We start from the raw sequence: 17,727 nt of genomic DNA on the forward strand, positions 1-17,727 counted from the left end.
CCTCTCTATGAGTAAGCAAATTAGTGTTGCTGATGCTGTAATGTTACTCATAAGAGTTTTCAGTAATTGCACTTCCTGGAAGTAATGTCATTCATTGTGACACTACATACATTTAGATCACAGATAAAATACTCATCCTATGTTGGAGATGTATGATATTCCTAGTTCAGATTTTTTTTTAATTTGTTCCAATTCTCCTTTATATAGCTTTTCACTGATCTATTTAAACTTCATTCTACCTAATCTCGCATACCTAAAGTCTGTTCTGTATTGGAGCTCCATCACTCACGTTCGTTATATACACCTCTCCCTCTTTTGGAGCACAATCTTCATCTTCCTAATATTGCATTCTGTGAGAGGAAAAAATAGCCTAGTCATTTCTTCTCAGGCTTCATTTCCATTACCTGTAATTTACTGTTATGTGCTTTCTCAGTCACCTGTCTGTAATTGCATAGAATGAATCTGTACAAATATTAGTTTAATAGATCTTTCTAGATAAATGGGTCTCGTAAAGCACTTGGGCATAGTGTAGGAGACCATTTTGTGTCACCTATTAGATCATCATCTGATTTTTTTTCCTTACTAATTGAAAGTCAGCAATCCAAATATTGCATAAAGACTAAACAAAAAACCAAAAACAACAACCACAAAAAACAAGCCTATTTTCTTTGCGATTCTAACTGGGAACCCAGTCCTGCTGAGTGCCTTCTTTTCTCATTAACTTCATTTTTGGTATTTGAGCACACTTGGCATCTTTTGCAGGATTGGGCTCTTATTGCCGGAATATTAAACCATATCTGAATGATACATAGCACATAAATTATCTATCTACAGTTCTTACTTTATATTCTAATATAGAGATTGCATAGGATTGTTTTGCCTTTCTGATCAACTGTTAATGCTACTTGACTGTATATCCCATAATACTCCTGGAGCTTAGTCTTAATTGACTTTTCTCTCTCTCTCTTTCTAAAAATCTGTTCTTTGTATAATTTTTACAAAAAATCTCATTTCTACATTTCCAACCACTTTCGTGTGCCCTTCCAGGCATACCCGTGGAGATGTATCTTGATGAATAATGTGAATTAAATTTAAACAAAATTATGAGTTGTACAGGTTACTGTGGGTATTTCATGCATCCCTGGAGACTTCATTGGAGTTTAGTTTAATAATTAGGTACTTGGAATTGAGAAAATAATTGCAAACATATTCTTGTTGCGATATCATAGAATATCAGGGTTGGAAGGGACCTCAGGAGGTCATCTAGTCCAACCCCCTGCTTAAAGCAGGACCAATCCCCAACTAAATCATCCCATCCAGGGCTTTGTCAAGCCTGACCTTAAAAACTTCTAATGAAGGAGATTCCACCACCTCCCTAGGTAACGCATTCCAGTGCTTCATCACCCTCCTAGTGAAAAAGTTTTTCCTAATAGCCAACCTAAACCTCCCCCACTGCAACTTGAGACCATTACTCGTTCTGTCATCTGCTACCACTGAGAACAGTCTAGATCCATCCTCTTTGGAACCCCCTTTCAGGTAGTTGAAAGCAGCTATCAAATCCCGCCTCATTCTTCTCTTCCGCAGACTAAACAATCCCAGTTCCCTCAGCCTCTCCTCATAAGTCATGGGTTCCAGTCCCCTAATCATTTTTGTTGCCCTCCGCTGGACGTTTTCCAATTTTTCCACACCCTTCTTGTAGTGTGGGGCCCAAAATGGACACACTACTCCAGATGAGGCCTCACCAATGTCAAATAGAGGGGAACGATCACATCCCTCGATCTGCTGGCAATGCCCCTGCTTATACATCCCAAAATGCCATTGGCCTTCTTGGCAACAAGGGCACACTGTTGACTCATATACAGCTTCTCATCCACTGTAAGACCTAGGTCCTTTTCTGCAGAACTGCTGCCTAGCCATTCGGTCCCTAGTCTGTAGCAGAGCATTGGATTCTTCCATGCTAAGTGCAGGACTCTGCACTTGTCCTTGTTGAACCTCATCAGATTTCTTTTGACCCAATCCTCTAATTTGTCTAGGGCTCTCCGTATTCTGTTCCTACCCTCCAGCATGTCTACCTCTCCACCCAGTTTAGTGTCATCTGCAAACTTGCTGAGGGTGCAATCCACGCCATCCTCCAGATCGTTAGTGAAGATATTGAACAAAACCGGCCTGAGGACCGACCCTTGGGGCACTCCACTTGATACGGGCTGCCAACTGGACATGGAGCCATTGATCACTACCCGTTGAGCCCGACAATCTAGCCAGCTTACTGTCCACCTTATAGTCCATTCATCCAGCCCATACTACTTTAACTTGCTGGCAAGAATACTGTGGGAGACTTACCTTTTCTTTAGTTAAATCCATTGGCTGTGTGATATGCAGGGAAGGGTAGCTGAGTCAAGATGTTGACATTTCAGCTGTGTGCTGTGTGATTTCCAGAAGGAGGTGTTGCTAAAGGCCAGTATTATCGCTTGTACCTATGTAACTACCAAGTGTGTGGTGGTGGAGGAAGGAAAATACCATCACCAAACCCTTCCTCTCCCTTCCCCCCAACCCCCCCCCAAAAAAACAACAACCCCTACTGTGTATTGACTGATTTAAAGTATAAAATTCCAAAAGTAATCCTAATCCACAAGTACTGGAATGTTGGAGTTAAATTATGACTCTGATATTTATAGAATGGACCATGAATATTCAGATAAACCATGTTGGGGCCAGCATTTCAAACAGTAAATTAATGAGACCTAGGAATGGCAGTGTTTTTTAAATTATTGTGCCCACCAGGATTTTTTTTTAAAGAAGAGAACTTGGTTCTGTAATTATCAGTACAACTGCAAATCCAGTCTCTGGTACTAGCCATCTGCCCTGCAGGAATTACTTTTATGGTTACTTAGAACATTAATACATTGTTCACTTTTCTTCATTTACTTGTATTTACCCGCTGAATCACTGCTGATAATTCTAACACAAATATTATGTATGCAAAATAGATATCAGTATATTTCTGCCCTTCTCTTTTGTCCTCCTCCTGCTTCATCTCCTGGGGTCTTTTTAGAGGTTCATCAAACAGCTGCACTAGAAATAAATAATGCTTCACTCCTTCACAGGAGTGCTTTTACCTGTGGTATGAACCTACAGAGTGGAAAGGACAATGAAAGCCTAGTTAGTCTACCCTGCATTTGTTCCTGTGGGTTAAAAACCATTCCCATACAGGAGTGCAGCCCTTCATTTCATTACAGTTCCTGGCACCAGTAGTCTACTGAATGGTTAAGGTGAGTTTCAGAGACTGGATTTCTGCTTTCTCTTTGGTACTTGTAGGTCAAGTGATTGTCAGCAAACTGTTAAAATGTAAATGGGCAAATGTCATGGAAACAAGTGTCCAGCAAGCCAAATGCTACCATTTTATAGGTTGTATTTATTTAATTTATGAGAAGAAACATAAGTCATTGATATGTCAGATAAGACTCTGAAAGTTTTAAAATAGTTGTTTAAATTCCCAACAACTCATGTCCTTAAAGTCAGCCTTGATGTAAAAGATTAAAAGGACTTCTACTTCTGTTGTGTGTATTTGTGTATGCTTTTTTCCCAAATAAAAATAAAGTCCAAATGAAAAGATGTGAGAACTCTTCATGCTGGCTCTTTTTCTCTCCAGTTTGATCCTGAATGTTATTTCAAGTGGTATTTGTAATACTAAATCCTTTTTTATTTTACTCTGAAAAAAGGTGAAAATGTGCATCACTTAATTTATTTTTTGCTTCTGCTCCCATCTGGAAAATGGTTGTAATATGGACTTTTTCACACCCTTGTCTGTTAAGAGCTGATTAGGGCAGAGACTGCCTCTTATGATGTGCATGTACTGAGCCTAGAACAACGGGGCTTTGATTTTGTCGGCACATCTAGGTGGTACTGCAATGCAAATAATTAATCGTAATAATGGAAAAAGGAAAATCCAAGGTGGACACTTTGAATTAGTGTGTGAAGGATCAAATGTTAAGTGTATTTGCTTGTCTGGAGTATTTGTCATTGCAATCTGTATGTTTCTTGACAGCTGGGCTGCACAGACAAGTTATATGTCTAGTGCTTGTTAACCTGTTTCATTGAAAATATTCCCTTTAGTGAGTGGTGCAGAAGCAAAGCCAGCAAGGAGAAAAAAGCGCCAACACATTTCCAATACTTGCTTCCTTTTTTCAAAGATATCTTCACTTTAAAAATAATTAGTGAATATGTTAATTTTGCACTTTCTAATAGAATAAATATTTCATTTTTTGTTTTTTTCTTGCAGGGACTTACTGGAATGTGAACAATTTGCACTTTTAAAGATACATTTTGTGAGCAGAAGTTGAGAATTAACTACTGTGAAATGCGTTACTTGAATCAAGACATTCCAATTTTATATTAAATTTAAATCCATCTGTGTAAAATTAAATACATGTAATGAGGTTTCTTTAATGAACCTCCTGCCTGTATGCTCCCAAGTTGGGGGGCTTTTTTGTAGTCTATCTTAAAGTTTCCATTGTGTATTAGCTAAAATCTGGCTCTCAATGGCTTCTCACATCGCATTTGGGGCATTTTTCAGATGTTGAAATATTGCCTATAAATAAGACTCTAAAATATTAAAATTATTATCACTGATTTTTTTTGTTTACCTTCGTTATCATACGGAACTTAAAAAATGTGATAAATTTTATCTATGTTGCATTGAGGCATTTCTATCATGCATGTTTCATGCATTGCTGAAGAAGTGATACCAGACATAGTAGTCTGGCCAAAAGATTGTAGTGAAACGTATTAAATCAACCACGGTGAATGAGGAGGACAATATTAAAATGAAATTACTCATTTAAAAGAGGAGGTCATCCATTTTAAATTTAGGACTTGATACAGTGCCCAATTAAATCAATTAATAGACTCTCATTGGCTTCAGTGGGCTTTGGATCAGGTCTTTAGTGTAAATCTCTAAAGTATAGACTTATTGGCCTGATCTTGACTCCTATACAAGGCATATACCTGCTGATCTGAAAGGGGAGTTTACGTGAGCTAGGAGTACAGGATGGCTCCTTTATGGAAAATTATCTAATAGTTGACCTACATAAATTCTAAATCTTTAACTTTATTTAAATTAGAAGTGTATTGCAGCAAAACTGCAATACATCTTTCAATACTTTACACAACATATCATTGCCTTTAGGGTTTGGCAAAAACAGCTACCAATATATGGTGTTTAATCAACACTAAAAGAGTTGATTGTCATATCTTCATTCTAATTTGCCTTAAAATTCTCAGCTGTTTAATATATGTAATTATTGTAATAATTTGTACCTAATTAAGACTTACTAAATCTGACTACCTTTGTGTTGATGAGGATTTTCTGATTTGCATGTCAAAGGTACAGCCAGATTTAATCTAGCAACCTCACTCTGTACGCAGCTGAAAGCAGCCCCACCACAATACGCCCATCAGTTTTGCCATTGTACTGTGCTTTAGTCACAGACCCTCTCCATCACTGTGACCACTGATCAGTGAAACTGTGTCCACTTGTTCATTCACAACTACGTTTAGCAACAGTCTTAGGCCTGGTCTACACTACAAAGTTAGGTCAATGTAAGGCAGTTTACGTTGACCTAACTTTATTTTGTAGCATAGACTTGCCCTAAGTCACTGGGTCCTCTGCATGCAAAGCAGGGAGGGAGACTATGAACCAGTTGTATTTCTTCCGTCTGCAGAGGGAACTGGGAAACGCAGAGGATGCTGCTACTGGACTATGGTTCTCCCATAGGTTGGGAAGGAAGAAAATGCCACTGCTGCTTCTGAACTTTCTTGTCCCCCATAAAATGGTGTTGAAAAGAATCCTCTGTAGTTTGATACTAAGGACTGGGACATCTGTTTGCCAGGGATGCTAAGTGTTGTCTGCTAACTCTTTATATTGGGTTTTCATCTACATCTGTCAAAGGGTCACTTCAATGCTGGTAACAGGCCACATCCCAGGATTTTCATGCAGGCATTTTAGGGCAGCACAAGGAAGTGCCACCTGAGTTATCCAGGCACCAGAAACCTATTTTTAAGATGCCAAATGTCCTTTCAATGACATATCTGGTGGGTCATTGAGCCTCATTATAATTTTTCCTGTGGGGAGTTTGGGAATGTGAAATAGCGGTCATTAGCCATTTGCTCCGGGGGTAGATGCTGTCCCTGAGAAAATAATAATAATGGGACACTATATTTCCAGCCGAGGGTGAGCTACTAATATAACAGTAAAACACTGAAGGCTAAATTCTACCCTCATTTTCGTCATTGACTTCATTGGGAGATACACAGACATTAAGTGAGGGCAGAATGCACCCACAGGCACTGTTGTTGGTATTCTGTACTTACTCAAGAATAAAACCCCTGTGTTTAGACTAGGAAGGATTTGAAGGTGTGATATAGAATGTGTTGGCTAACATGTTCTAACACATCTGAACAGTCTGCAGGTAAGGTACGCTGCCTTTCATACATGCTAAACTGGTTGAGATAAAATATAGGCATTAATTTGACCATCTTAGCACATTTTAACATATTCACTGCCTTGTTTGAAAAGTCTAGTGTCCCCTTGTTAATTAGAACTTGTTGGCTAATGCATTCTAACATCACACTTTTAAATCCTAGCCCAGGCAAGGCCTAAGTCAGGGGTGAGCAAATTACGGCCTGGGGGCCGCATCTGGCCCTTCAGACATTTTAATTTGGCCCTTGAGCTCCCGTCAGGAAGCAGGGTCCGGGGCTTGCCCTGCTCCGGTGCTCCAGCCAGGGAGTGGGGTCAGGGCCTTGCCCCGCTCTGTGTGTACCATGGCTCCACGCAGCTCCCGGAAGCAGCGGCATGTTCCTCCCTCCATCTCCTACGTGCAGGGACAGCCAAGGGGCTCCACGTGCTGCACCCGCCCCCAAGTGCTGCTCCAGCAGCTCCCATTGGCTGGGAACCATGGCCAATGGGAGCTGAAGGGGGCAGCATGCAGAGCTGCCTGGCTACGCCTCTGCATAGGAGCCGGAAGGGGGACATGCCGCTGCTTCTGGGAGCTGCTTGAGGTAAGCACCACCGAGATACTGCACCCCTGACCCCCTCCCATGCCCTCTGAACCCCTTGGTCCCAGCACTTTTCTGCATCTCAAACCCTCATCCCCAGCCCCACCCCAGAGCCCTCACCCCCTCTCGCACCCCAACCCCCATTTTCATGATCATTCATGGCCTGCCATACAATTTCCATACCCAGATGTGGTCCTCAGGCAAAAAAGTTTGCCCACCCCTGGCCTAAGTGATGTCCTGTAGTATAGAGGATTGTTTGAAAATGAGCTGTAGGAATTTTTGGGACACTAATGATGATATTTTTCTAATGCCTGCATATTTGGAGCTCCAAAATGCTTTGTAAACATTAAGCCTCAGATTGCCCCTTTGAAGGAGGATGGGAAGGACGTATTCCAGTCCACAGAGAGTGAACTAAGGGGCCAAGAGGAGGCTGGCATGTTCACATTCCAACAGGACTTGATTTCACAGGAGACAACTAGTTTAAATCGGACAGTTTGAAGCTTAAACAACCTGAGGGACAAGGCTTGTAGTTTACACTTATTTATACAAGAAATGTGGAAAACAGCCCAGAGATTTATAAAATAGCCATCAGGCCACAGAGAAGGGTCTATGGAAGAAGCAAAAGAGCTTCGTAAGTTGTTGGCAAGCAGCTCTCAGTCCCAGTTGTGGCTGCATATACTGAGAGATTCTAAAAATAATGTCATTCAACAGGAAGAAGGTATGGAGAGGTGTCTTAAAAAGCACAATAGTCTCAATACCTGGCTGGAGATTCATTACTTTGGACCCCATTTAGCATGTAAGGCAGTCACTTTGAATACATTGCACACTAAATCAGTGAAAATTACATCCATTTTCTGACCAGTCCCTACATACTGTGTAATTTAAACCACCATTTATAACACTGTAGGTTTTGGCCCAGACTTCTGTAGGAGTTGCTCTTGTTTACACAAAGCGTGGAGTTAGCCTGTTTAGTCCAATGAATCATAGCTAAAGTTGAAAATGGAATTGAGGAGGTCAGCCATCTACTCCTCTGTTTTGACCACTAGGCCCTGCTTGGATATTATAATGAAGTGCACTATAGAAAATCTGAAGTTAGATCCTGGGCGTTCAGCGACCGTATCTATGGTGCAATACTTAGCATCACAGACAAACCAGGATATTACTGGAATATAATGGCTTGCAATAATTAATCTGTTTATATGGGAATGTATATGATGAAGTCTATAGCTCATTTGCTGTATCATCTGAGAGAGGCAGAATGGTCTAACGTATAATGCAGGCGATGACATGAAAACGGAGTTCTGTTTCCAAATCTGCAAATGACTTGACTTTGAAAGCCACTTACCCTCTCTGGGCCTCTCCAGGTGCATTTTTGCCTGTGCAGTTCTAAAACTCTGGATTGTTATCTAAGTTTTTAAGCACTCAGTTTAAATCTCAAGAGGGGATTTTTAGTTAATGCACTAGGATTGATTGATACTCACGTTTCACTAAAATCATTTGGCCAAAAATATATTATGGGGACACGTTACATGTATTATAGGAAAAATAAATATTCAGGAGAATGCAGAAAATTTATATAACATGAGGATACTGTTTATATACCTTTCATAATGTGCTTTGAGTTTCTCAAAAGAAAGATGCTAAGTACAAATTTGTTGAAAAACTCTAGCAAACTTTGCTGTTGGTGCACTGTGTCTTTTGGAAAATAAATACATTGCTTGGTTCTTTTGAGAACAGCATCAAGACCATAAGCTCCCTGGGACAGGGATATGGGTGAGATTTTCACCCCTGCTATGGCCACTGTATACTCCTGTGCAATGTACAGGGGCTGTAAAAGCCCTGTGGCCAACCAGGGGCAAATTCTACCCAACAAATGAGTTGTATGGGACAGCTGTAGGCTCTCAAGTGCAAGTCCTGGAAGGGGCTGAGGGTGCATGGTAGGGTCATACCAGAAGACTAGGAGGGTGTTGTGCTATAGTACTTTGTGGTGTTGGGATTCTGGGCGGTTACCATGAATTGGGAGGTCATATGTGGCTTAATGCCACCTTTCCCCTTTCACCCCCAGGGCTCTGCACAGTATCTCACTCAAAGTTGTCTTCTGTATCTTGTCCCACGCTGGTTGTGCTGTCAGTGTTTAATAAAGAAGAATAAGAAACTGATATAAATAGTTGGCATAGCTAAGTAACTAATAACTGTAGGGTGTTTGGTGATTAGTAAGGGTCCTCTTGCCAGGGACCTTAAGGCTATTTTAGAATTTGACAAACAGATGGCACATAACTATGACGTGTTTGACATGCCCACCTCTTTTAGTCTCTCTCATGCCAGCAGTGTAATTTATCAAACTGGTATGTCTGAAACACTTGTTCAGTCTCACAGATTCACAAAATGAATTATCTGCATGGTGCCATGTTTTCTCAGAGTTAGACACATTTCCTTATGGGTCTAGTACAATTTTCACTAAAGTGACAAAAACAAATTTCTTTTTACTTGCACCCACGACTCTCACTGTCCCTCAGGATGTTGTATTTTGTGGAATGAGGCAGTAAAAGCACAGGTGCCAGCTGCCTCTGGGTCCCACGTTGCTCAAGCCCCCCATTCTGCCCCGGCCCTACCCCCACCCAACCCCCTGCCAAACTCCGCCCCTTCTTCTAAGCCCCCCTGCCTCATCCCATCCCTGCGCCATCCCTGCCCCCCCTTCCCACCCAGTTCTGCCTCCTCCCTCCAGCACCTCCTGCATGCCACAGAACAACTGGTCACAGCAGGTGGGAGGCACTGGGAGGGAGAGGGAGGAGTTGATGAGCGGGGCCACTGATGTATGGGAGGCACTGCAGGGGAGAGAGGTAAGCTTGGCTGCCAGTGGGTGCTAAGCACCCACTAATTTTATTCCATGGGTGCTCTAGCCCTGGAGTACCCTCGGAGTCAGTGCCTATGAGTAAAAGTTTCAAACAGGATTGTTTTAACAGCAGTCATGACTGAATCTGCCCAGATATATCTCAGATCAGCTGGCCCCAGCTGACGCCCACTCAAAATTTGCAAGTGTAAAGTTCACTTAGATGTCTCAGGGCCAGACCAGTGCCCCTGTCTTGCCTTTGACTTTTTAGATGTAGATACTCTGAGGAAATCTTACCGGTAGCACAGCTGGACGCATAGATGAGTAGAGACTTTTCAGAGGCCATTTTTTATGCCTCTAATGTGGGTACGAGCTTTGAAATTCTAACTATTTGTCTCTTCATTGCCTGGAATGCTGCATGGATTGTTGGCAGGTGGTATCCTAAATATAACACAGCTAGCATTATCTCCCTAAAAGACCACAAACTTTTATATCTGTAATTCTTCTAAGGCACAATTCCAGTACTCAATATGAAACTCGCCTCACTGTGCATCTTGTAACATCAGCTTTTTATAAGATATATGTAACGATGCCTGCTGCAGATCTTATAAAAGGCTGATGTTACGCTACATGCTTCATCGCACGTCTTTTATTTCTTTGTTCTCTGGAGGATGAGAGCCCAGAGGTTGTTCCTATATTCAAGTCTGCCACTTAACTCTATACCATGCTGCCTGCAACCTAGTTAAGAAATGCAGAGTGCGCTGAACTAATATTATGTCACTTTCCAATTATTTTAAAATACGCAAAGGGCAGTTTTGACTCACTTGTAATTAATTGTCGAGGGTGCCTACAGTATGGGATGCACACTTTTGTGGTGTTATAAGTGGAAATCAAATTAATATAGTCAATTTTAAAGCATGTTATATTTGTATCTTTTGGTATATAGATTCCTCTGTTTAATTAAATCTATAAATTTATTTATCTACTTTAAATTTTTAGTCATAATATTGTTATAGCATGTAGAACTTGTTCCCCCCAAAATAAGGTAGATTTAATAGTTTTATCAAATTAATGCAAAGAAGGTTTGTCCTTTATTTCCATCCAACATCTAATTAATGAAAATGACTGAATCTGGCATGACCAATCCCCCAACCAGCAACAATGAACAATCACCTAGAAGCAAAGAGAAAATTATGGTAATTGGTAGTACACAATACTGTTTGGATTGCAGATCTCTGACTTTTTGAGTGCAGACAGTAGATCAGAATCCCTTGTAAGTATGAGTCTTCAGATTTTCAGGAAAGAAACTGTTCTGGTTCTCAACCTGAAGAACCATTCATTTTCTCAAGCCAATTTAAAATACTGATGATTTGCTGAACTGCTCCTAAAACTCGTTACCATTTTATGTGCTTTATATAGAAATTTACACTCTTATCCCACTGCTGTACATGCTAGTATCTTTATTATAAGGTAATGGAGAACAATGTGTTTCATAGAATATCAGGGTTGGAAGGGACCTCAGGAGGTCATCTAGTCCAACCCCCTGCTCAAAGCAGGACCAATCCCCAACTAAATCATCCCAGGTAGGGCTTTGTCAAGCCTGACCTTAAAAACCTCTCCACCACCTCCCTAGGTAACCCATTCCAGTGCTTCACCACCCTCCTAGTGAAAAGGTTTTTCCTAATATCCAACCTAAACCTCCCCCACTGCAACTTGAGACTGTTACTCCTCGTTCTGTCATCTGGTACCACTGAGAACTGTTTAGATTCATCCTCTTTGGAACCCCCTTTCAGGTACTTGAAAGCAGCTATCAAATCCCCCCTCATTCTTCTCTTCCGCAGACTAAATAATCCTAGTTCCCTCAGCCTCTCCTCATAAGTCATGTGCTCCAGCCCCCTAATCATTTCTGTTGCCCTCTGCTGGACTCTTTCCAATTTTTGTTTGTACTGCAGGCATAAGGCTCCTGTGAAACACTCTGGATTTGTGTTCCTTTATGATCCGGCTGAATCTAAACTTTGTAGCATGTAGACATTATACACAGAACTTTATTTATATTTCCCGGGTTGCTTTTAATTCTCTTGAGACAGCTTGTGCAGGTTTAGTTAGGCAAAACTTCCATGGACTGATCTGGGAGTTTTGCCTGAAGAAGTCCTGCAAAATATGGCTCCAGTAATTGCAACTTGGTGTTCTGTTTGACTGACAAATACTTTCTAATGAATTCTCTTTGTCTTTGCAGTGTTTTAGATGATGAAGGCAGCAATCTGCGTCAACAGAAGCTTGACAGACAGGTGAGATCTTGGAGTCTGCTTTCGGCCTATTTCCTTTTGACAGGTTAGGGCTTGTTTAACTGGATTACTGTGGAATATGGAGACCTCCTTGCATTGATACACATAGCTGATCGAGGTATCCTACCAGAAAATTACATCTTGAAATATTAGTTCCCCGGCCTTTGGAGTGTGCTATACATGCTTAAGTGATGGAAAGGAAAGGACTGTGAAGATTACTATTAGTGTTGACTTTTTCTTATTGTTGTGATTTGTGTGGTTTTCATTTTTGTTGACTTAGAGTTGCATTATGATGACCTAGAATGCATTATTCCTTTCACAGACCATGAAAAAACAAAAAAGAAAAGCACAAGGATACTAATAAGAGTGTCAACCAGCTGAGAATTAACACACAGTTCTTAGAATTTTTCTTCCTTATTCCCAACCAGATAGAATTTAATACTCTCAGTCACTAAGTCATGTGCTGTATTGTCTGTCTTTCTACCACATTCTTAAATGGCCTACATAAACATTCATTCTGAAGACCTTGAGTGAAATCTTGTCCCCACTGGGTATGTTTACACTGCAATTAGATACCTGTGACTGGCCTGTGCCAGTTGACTCAGACTCATGGGGCTCAGGCTGCAGGGATATTTATTTGCAGTGTAGACATTCAGGCTCAGGCTGCAACCCGAGCTCTTGGACCCTCCCACCTTGCAGGGTCCTAGAGCCCGGGTTCCAGCCCGAGCCCAAATGTCTACACTACAATTAAACAGCTCCTGAGCTCGAGCCCTGGGAGCCCGAGGCTCAGGCCAGCTGTGAGGTTTTAATTGCAGTGTAGCCGTAACCATTAAGGTCAAAGGGAATTTTACCATTGACTTTAGTGGAGTTAGGTTTTCACCCCTTGTCTTTAATTTCTGCTTGGCCTCCTTTCGAAGAACCTCTGGCTCTCTTTCAACATGCTTTTATGTATCAAACTTGATCTTCTGTTACCTTTGCTTCCATTGTAATGTCCACTCCACACCCATCAGGTTAGGGGTTAGGGTCAGGGTCTTTCAGTCTGTGCCCCATTTTCAATATCAAATACTTCATATCTATGCCATCTTGCCTCTGATTGCAGTGTTGTTATAGCCATGTTGTTCCCAGGATATTAGAGAGACAAGACGGGTGAGGTAATATCTTTTATTGGACCAACTTCTATTGGAGAAAGAGACAAGCTTTCGAGCTACACAGAGCTTTTCTTCAGGCTTGGGAAAGGTACTCAGTGTCACAGCTAAATATAAGGTGGATCAGATTGTTTAGCATAAGTAGTTAACACATATTCTAAGAGACGATTGAAGGTGAAGTGGCCTGTTAACACCTCTGGGAACTTAAATTCATATCTTTGCTAGGCACTAAAAATCCTGATCTTAATAAAGACACTGGATTTATGGTTTATTACAACAATCAGTAACCCACTAACCCCACTCTTTTTTTCCTATAACTCCAGAGGTATTAATAGGCCACTTCACCTCGAATAGTTCCTTAGAATATGTGTTAACTGCTTATGCTAAACAATCCGTTCTACCTTGTATTTAGCTGTGACGCTCTGAGTACGTTTCCCAGACTGGAAGAAGAGCTCTGTGTAGCTTGAAAGCTTGTCTCTTTCTCCAACAGAAGTTGGTCCAATAAAAGATATTACCTCACCCACCTTGTCTCTCATGTTGCGTCTGAGTCAGATTCTGACTTCTAATTCATGTTGAGTAGCAGCACATCATTCGTGGAGTAAAGTAGTACTCAACATGAGGGAAGGCTGGCAGAAACTGACCCTCTCTGGATATTCCTCTACTTTAATCCAGCCCTTTTGCTATTTATAACAGCATTGTATTTTCTTTTTCTCTCTACATGGAGAGAAGTCAAAAGACAACCCATGTAAAAACAGCATAGTACAGAGAGAGGGGACAAATAAGACACTGGGTTATTAAAATTAAACCACCTTAACCCCTCTAGTTTCTTGTGGATGTTCAAAGTGGCTGTGATAGAATGACATCTCATAAATATTGGCTTCTGTCAGGGTATATCCCACCAAATCTGAACTCTGGGTACAGATGTGGGGACCCGCATGAAAGACCCCCTAAGCTTATCTTCTGCCAGCTTAGGTTAAAACTTTTCCAAGGCACAGTCTTCTGTCTTGGACAGATATTGCTGCCACCAACAAGTGATTTTCACAAATATTCAGGGAAGGGTCACTTGGAATCCCTGTCCCCCCAAAATATCTCTTCAAGCCTCTTCACCCCCTTTCCTGGGGAGGCTTGAGAATAAAATACCAACCAGTTGCCTTAGCAATGTGAGCACAGACCAACCCCTTGTCTAAGGACTTTGGAATCAAAGGATTCTTTAAGACAGGGTAAATTTTCTTAAAAAAGAAAGAGACACATCTGAAAACTCAGGCTTTAGGGATTAAACACCAAAAATAACTTTCTTGGGGTTCAGCTTAAAGGTTACAAGCAAAACAAAAGCACCTGGGGTTAGCACAGAGGACTCCACAAATCAAAAAGGTTCCTAATCGCATCTGTCTTAAGTTTTCCTGTGCTACTTACATATCTTGGGTTCCAAATGAGGAGTTTCTAGGTATGATGCTGATGATTTCCCATACCTGGCTCAAAGCTTACAGCTTGTTGCTGCCTTCTCCTCTCTCCAGCCCAAGAGACAAAGAAAAAAACCCCACACCCAGCAATTTTTCCCATTTGAAAAGGTACAGCCTCCCTATTGGTTCCCTGGTCAGGTGCCAACTCAGGTTAAGCTTCTCTTAACCCTTTACAGTTAAGGCAATTAGGATACAGCTGCTATAGCTATTGACTGGGTATCCGCAAAAGGGAACTTCTCCCCCCCCCCCCTCCGATTTATCATAGCTTCCATCACATTCTAAACTTAGAAACATCTGGAGGGAGAAACTTATGCAATCGTAAAGACAATCCTCTGCCTTCTAGCAGTTAATACTTGCTTTTCACCTGGTGTAAATGAGAATTGAAATTGAAAATAGGGTGTGTAATTAAAATTCAGCATGTATCACTGTTACACTGGGCTTGTGCCCAGTCTTGTCACTTGGTTCAAGTTTACAGATTATCTTTTCTTGATTTACATAAACATAAATCAGTGTTTTCATGCCTCGTGCTCTTGGTTATCATATTAATTCACAGTGCTCCCACGTTGTTGGCTTCCCAAAAGATGTTTTTTATCCAGCTCTGACAGCCAGTAGACTGCTCAGAAACATCTATTTGACCTGTTTGGTACTTTTAATAGAGTTTTAGAAGGGTTTTCTATGGCTTGGCATCCAATGTCCTGTTAGACTCCACTCTTGCCACTTGAAAATAGCATACAAGGTGGCCTGCCATTGCAGGAGTTGTAAGGATATCTGTTGTGATTTACTGGGAATTCTACAGTATGAAGTCAAATAACATTCAGTTAAGCAGCATTTGCAGAACAGAAGCTATGTGCACACAGACTCCCCTAGAAAAGTGACATTTATTCTAACAGTAAAGTACTTTTCTTTGTATTTCCCCCAGCGAGCATTGCTAGAACAGAAGCAGAAAAAAAAACGCCAGGAGCCACTGATGGTTCAGTCCAATGTAGACAGCCGCACAAGAACGCGCAGAATGAAACATTCAGAGGAACAAGCGCCATTGGTTGAATCGTATCTTAACAGCAACAGCAGCACCATTTTTCATGGTATATTGACGTGATCTATAGCATGCGTGTTTACTGCTAGAAGTCCTGTTATTTTGTTGAAAAATGAAGTCCGCATGGGAACAAGAATGTAACCTTTTAAATGAATGCCCTGAAAGCTTAGCTCAGCTGTGTTTGGGGATGAGAATGATAATAACTATGCAGAATTCCAGAGTAACCACCACCATAACTTTAAAATGAACTTTTTCGACAATGGAAACTTTCAGTATGATGTCATCCTGGCTTGGGTTCCTGCTCTCCATACTTTACACTCTCCCTTTAAATCTGATTTCAATATGTGAAAGGATGTTGTTGAATGTTTTGTACAAAGATAAAATATGGTAATGTACCATAAAACTGGGAGGGGCTACGTGAAATGCGGGTTTGAGTCTCCACATTACTCACAAATTGTGAGTGAATTTTTTTTTCTTTTCTGTGGAATTTATTCATAGAAGTTCCAGAATGCATCAACTATGAATAAGGGTTTTTGAATAATAAACCTCTTTTAACCATGCTTCTGAAAGCTGTTTAAGCAACAAATCTGCTTTAAGATGAAGGGGAAAAAAACACATTATTTTCTCTCATAATCAGAGAAAAACATATAAAAAGACTAATTTTTTTTCCCATGCTGTCTAGGAAGTTGACTTTGTACAGAATTTTATGAAACTGTTTTCTTTGGTAGCTAGCTACAGGAGATAGAAAATTTCCTTTTACTTCTTTCTCATCGTAACAGCTAAACAGAGGTGCAAAACCCTGTCCTACGAAATGTTATTTTATGATACACAGCAGCAATTGCCTTCTAAGCCACCTTTAATGTAAACTTAAATAACAAGGATTTCAAGTCAGCTACAGACCGGAGAAACCAGACATCTCACAAACAGTAGTGAAATCCTTATTTATACTACGCTGAATCCTGCAAGTGCTTCACCCTGGGCAACCATTCTGACATCAGTAGAGGTTGCCTGGGGTGTGTGTTAAGGCAGAATTTGGCCCTTCATATCACATCACATCAATCTTTTTCCACTCAGGTCGTTCCCTGGAACAGTTACGTCTAGGCCTCAAATTACTTTATTTTAAATTCTCTCTCCAACCCTGCCACCAAAGGATGTCAGTGGACAGCACAGACTTTCAAACCCTGATAAAGAAACAAGACACTCTATTTTACAATGTCATGTAAACAAGGTTCTTTTTACATCTGACGTAGTACAAGTAAATAAGATGGGCAGAATAGCCTAGTACTGAAAATGCATTAATAATATATAGCTATATTCTCTCACATTCAGCCTTTGGTTTGTAAACTTCTGGGGATAGCTCTCCAGGTAATCAACTGTTGGCGCATTTATCAGAAGCCTCAACTTAACAGCATTTCATTACCCAATAAAGTGGTTTGTTGCATTGTAAAATCCTCTCTCAGGAGCATTATTCTTGAAAACATTGTGAGAACTACAGAAGTATCCTTTTTTTGTTGTATTTTTCTTCAGGAGTATGGTTGGTAGTGTCAAGATTCATCTGCTGTGTGGGGCATATTTGGGTTTCAGTGGCCATTTTCAACGACAGTATTCATCTCCAATGAAAACGTTGGTATGTGGGAGTGTTGGATGCATGAGACAGCTGGGCTGTATCTAAAGAACTGTTCTGCTCTTTCCCATTCACTTGTTTCTGTTATGGGTGTGCTTTAAAATGACTATTTGTGGGAACTGGTGTCCTAGTGCATAAACTGTACTGCATGTATGAGCGAGTCCGTGAGATTCATTCCTATGTAGCAGGCACTGCACATGTACCACCCCCCATATTTTTTTTCCTTGTAAAATCCCTGTCTGTAAACTTCAATAGTAAGGTGTAACACAGGAATGCTTGTTTAATTTGATGAGTAAA

General features: G+C 40.9%; 1 protein-coding gene across 10 annotated transcripts in view; it reads left to right on the plus strand.

Annotated features, from left to right (window-relative positions):
• Positions 1-17,727, plus strand: part of TUB (TUB bipartite transcription factor) — a 253,141-nt gene that overhangs the window by 179,766 nt on the left and 55,648 nt on the right. For 9 of the 10 annotated variants that reach the window (XM_074954963.1, XM_074954971.1, XM_074954968.1 and 6 more), the window contains exons 2-3: positions 12,120-12,171; positions 15,693-15,855. The exons of the other annotated variant lie outside the window; for it this stretch is intronic. In XM_074954963.1, coding sequence (XP_074811064.1) covers positions 12,120-12,171; positions 15,693-15,855 — 215 coding nt within the window. The remainder of the gene's footprint in view (positions 1-12,119; positions 12,172-15,692; positions 15,856-17,727) is intronic. 10 annotated transcript variants of the gene reach the window in all.

The sequence above is a fragment of the Natator depressus genome, chromosome 6, assembly GCF_965152275.1.
Source record: "Natator depressus isolate rNatDep1 chromosome 6, rNatDep2.hap1, whole genome shotgun sequence".
NCBI classification, from domain to species: Eukaryota; Metazoa; Chordata; order Testudines; family Cheloniidae; genus Natator; species Natator depressus.